The sequence below is a fragment of the Notolepis coatsorum genome, assembly GCF_963971535.1.
Source record: "Notolepis coatsorum genome assembly, chromosome: 11".
NCBI lineage: Eukaryota > Metazoa > Chordata > Actinopteri > Aulopiformes > Paralepididae > Notolepis > Notolepis coatsorum.
In genome coordinates this window covers 102,638,335-102,642,364 of record NC_140175.1, presented here as the reverse complement: position 1 = coordinate 102,642,364, position 4,030 = coordinate 102,638,335, and the positions used below count along the sequence as shown (strand labels likewise).

Below are 4,030 nucleotides of genomic sequence, written 5' to 3'. Positions count from 1 at the left end.
TCTCAAAGTCGTACTCAAGTAAAAGTCAGAGTATCTGGCTAAAAACACACTTGAGTAAAAGTAAAAAGTTTCTACTTTTAAATGTACCTAAGTACCAAAAAGTAAAAGTAAAAACTTTTTTTTTCTGACTGTCTATTCTTCTGATAGCAGGTGTTTAATCAAAGATCCCCGCTTTCTAGTCTTGCACAAGGACCAATCAGCATGGGTATGGGCGGGTTCATTTTCCATTGATTGATTTGATTGGCTGTTTTTAAATAAAGAGTGGCCGCAGGTTTAATAACGTTAACGTTAGTTCGACCAGAGAAACAAATATACTAATTAAAATGGTTGGACCTGTGCGATTTGTACTTTGTACTTTGTAGGTCTGCATTTTAAATGTAAGCAGTAAAAAGTACGTTTTTTTTCTCTGAAATGTAATTGAGTAAAAGTACAAGTATACAAACCTAATAATACTCGAGTAAAGTACAAATCCCCCAAAACAGTACTTAAGTATTGTAACGAAGTACAATTATTACTCAAGTACTCAAGTACACCCCTGCGAACTGCATCCTGGTTTCTTACATGCAGAGAGAAACGTTCAGATATACAGGTCACCCGGGGATTGCAGTTAAGGCCGTACGTCAGTGATTACGACACCGTGTGTGAAACATGCCAGTGTTACGTTTTCAAAGTGAACCGAGTGTGAGTCGGCTGGAAGGAAGTTTCCGATACGGGTTCCATGGATCCCTCTGATCACTCGCGCCGAGCTAAGGAACCATTCTGTTTCGTAGTCGGCACGACCTCTCTGGGAGCTACGAGGGTATGTTAAAGGGTATGTTAAAGGGTATGTTAAAGGGTATGTTAAAGGGGCGGTTCCTCTCTGGGAGCTACGAGGGTATGTTAAAGGGTATGTTAAAGGGTATGTTAAAGGGGCGGTTCAACCTAAATCCAAAGAGACATCATTTCCCCTCTTACGCCGGAGGCGTCTATGCCAAATACAACGCAGTTCGGTTTCCGGGTTCCTCTGATTGGCCACGACGCCCACGTGACCCCGCGCTAGCACGCCCCCTTATCCACGCCTGCCGCTACGCCACGCCAAGCTCCTCTGTGTGTTGCAGCGCGCGGCAGAGCGGCAGAGGTCCCTGTGTGTTCATGGAACTTGTCCGTGGCGCTCGAAAAACACACAAACAAATACATTTGAAAAAAACTGAAAAGCATTGGTCTCTTTCCAGATAGCATGACCTGGTTACTGGAGATAATCCACAGACCTCGCTGTGAGCAGTTTCATGTGGAAACTATTCCCTACCGTCCTGCGCCCCCAGAATAATGTATGGCAGGTGGACTCTGGTGGAAGATTGTTCCTACATGAAACTGCTCACAACAAGGTCTGTGGATTATCTTGAGTCACCAGGCACCTTTTTCAAATGTATTTATAAAAAAAAAAAAAAAAAAGCTTTGAGTATTGGGGTGTTTATCTTGGGGGCGAACTGCCCCTTCACTGCCTCTACTGCCAGGCGTCAGTGAGTCCAGCGTCCACCCGTCTAAAACCCACGTGGTGTGAGGCCTTCGTGAGACACAGCGCCAGGGATGGCAGAGAGACACACCCCACAGGTTCGAGCCCCACAGATGCCTCTGGACGAGAGCAGAGTGACCGCAGGCCAACGGGTGACGGCGTGACGGACACGGGACGCCAAACAGAACGGCTACGGCCGGGAGCCAAATGACGGTACGTTCACCGTGGCTCCAAGCGGAGGACGAGAGAGAGAGAGAGAGAGAGAGAGAGAGAGAGAAAGAGTGCGAGTGAGAGAGAGAGAGAGAGAGAGAGCGTGAGAGTGAGAGAGAGAGAGAGAGAGAAAGAGTGCGAGTGAGAGAGAGAGAGCGTGAGAGTGAGAGACAGAGAAAGAGAGAGAGAGAGAGTGAGAGACAGAGAGAGCGTGAGAGAGAGAGAGAGAGAGAGAGACAGAGAGACGGAGAGCGAGTGCGAGTGAGAGAGAGAGAGAACGTTCCATTGTCTCACAGCCAGGACAACATCTACCTCATGGATGTTTGGCTTCACTTCAGAGGACAATACAAGGCTGGAGAATTAATTTAGCAGGGAATTAGGTCATGTGGTCATGTGTGTGTGTGTGTGTGTGTGTGTGTGTGTGTGTGTGTGTGTGTGTGTGTGTGTGTGTGTGCGTGTGCGTGTGCGTGTGTGTGTGTGTGTGTGTGTGTGTGTGTGGTGTGCATGTGTGTATTTTATAGGCATGTAAGAAGATCCAATTAGTGGGGGAGGGGGGGCGACAGCGGAGGTCGAGCGGTCGTCTGGTAATCGGAAAGGTTCCCGGTTCGATTCCCCGCTCCTCCACGGGCAGCGTGTCGAAGTGTCCTTGAGCAAAGACACTTGACCCCTAACTGCTCCCGATGAGCAGGTCGCACGGTCACCTCCGACCGTCGGGTGTGTGAGTGTGAGGAACAAGAATTGTAAAAGCGCTTTGGATAAAAGCTGTTAAATGCACCATTTATTTACCATGTAGTGTTTGCAGGGTTCCCACAGACATTGCAAAATGAAATTCAAGGACTTTCAAGTACTTTTCCAAGCACAATTTAAATTTAAAAGGGCATTTAAAAGGATCCAATTAACTTTTAAATGCGTTTTTTGGGGGGCTTAAAACCAATTTCCGACAATTAGTTACACTTTAGACTTAAAAAAAAATATATATTTCTCGATTCAGAACAATTTTATCATGGATGAACAAAACTTTCAATGGCGAATGGTTGATTTGAATTCCAAGGACTTTTCAAGCACCTTGTTATGGCTTGTTATGGGCTGTTTTCGAGGAATTCCAGGCCTCGACTTTTTTTGTAAAACAAATCAAGCACTTTAAGCACTTCAAGGACCTTGTGCGAACCCTGTGTTTGACTCACCGGTGACGTTGAGGCTGACCGTGTCCTGGGTGTCCTCCATGCCGTGCATCACCTCGCAGCGGTACTCCCCCGCGTCACTGGCCCTCAGGCGGACGACCGTCAGCGAGGCGTCCCCCACCGCCAGCGGGTGGCTGGGCACCGACACCCGGCCCTGGTACTCGTGCCCCACCTTGACCACGCCGCCCTGGGCCACCAGCACCACGCGCTCCACCTCTCCCTCCAGGCGGGTCCACTTGATCCTCAGCGGCGGCTCCACCTCCTCGTGCCCCAGGGGGTCGGCGGGGCCGTCGGCGAGGTAGGGGGGGCTGCCGGAGGAGGCGGGCGCGATGGAGAAGTGGCAGGGCAGTGCCACCCTGCCGGCGAGAGAGCCACTGGCGGGGGAACTCTTCTCCATGGTCATCCTCTTCACTGGAACACACACACAGGCACGACCAATGGTGATGTGGAACGCATGGAAACCCTGTTCCCCTTAACTCTTTCACTACCACACTATAGAATGTTAACCCTTTCTGTTAACCCTTTCACTACCTACACTACAGAAGGTTAACCCTGTCACTACCACACTACATAAGGTTAACCCTTTCACTACCACACTATAAAAGGTTAACCCTTTCACTACCACACTACACAATGTTAACCCTTTCACTACCACACTACAGAAGGTTAACCTTTAACTAACCTGCTGTAGTGTGGTAGTGAAAGGCTTAACCTTCTGTAGTGTGGTAGTGAAAGGCTTAACCTTCTATAGTGTGGTAGTGAAAGGGTTAACCTTCTGTAGTTGGTAGTTCCTCTAGCCCCCCAAAACATATTTAAGAAGTCCTTCATCCCACATGCCATTGCTCTGATGAATTCTTAGATTACAATGTTAGCCATGGTACTGGTTGCGTCTATACTTTTACCAACCTATTTCCAGTTCTGCGTTCGCGTTCTGCGATCTGATTGGCCACTGACGTTTCTGATCATGTGACATGTGCGCCAATCGCGTGACGCCTGTTTCTGCACCTATTTCCGCCTCGAACAGCCTGCAAACTACCTAACGCCTAGTTTATCACTGGTTAAGCTTAGGCGACTCTTTCGAAGTTGGTTAAGGTTAGAGTTTGGAATCAGGGCTGGTGTTCTATCGCCCTGCTCTAAGACAAACTCT

At 48.5% G+C, this 4,030-nt stretch overlaps 1 protein-coding gene across 1 annotated transcript in view; it reads right to left on the bottom strand.

Moving 5' to 3' along the window:
- LOC311237223 (uncharacterized protein) overlaps nucleotides 1-4,030 on the bottom strand; it is an 18,838-nt gene that overhangs the window by 11,078 nt on the left and 3,730 nt on the right. The window contains exon 3 of the mRNA XM_084325030.1: nucleotides 2,887-3,294. Coding sequence (XP_084181156.1) covers nucleotides 2,887-3,294 — 408 coding nt within the window. The remainder of the gene's footprint in view (nucleotides 1-2,886; nucleotides 3,295-4,030) is intronic.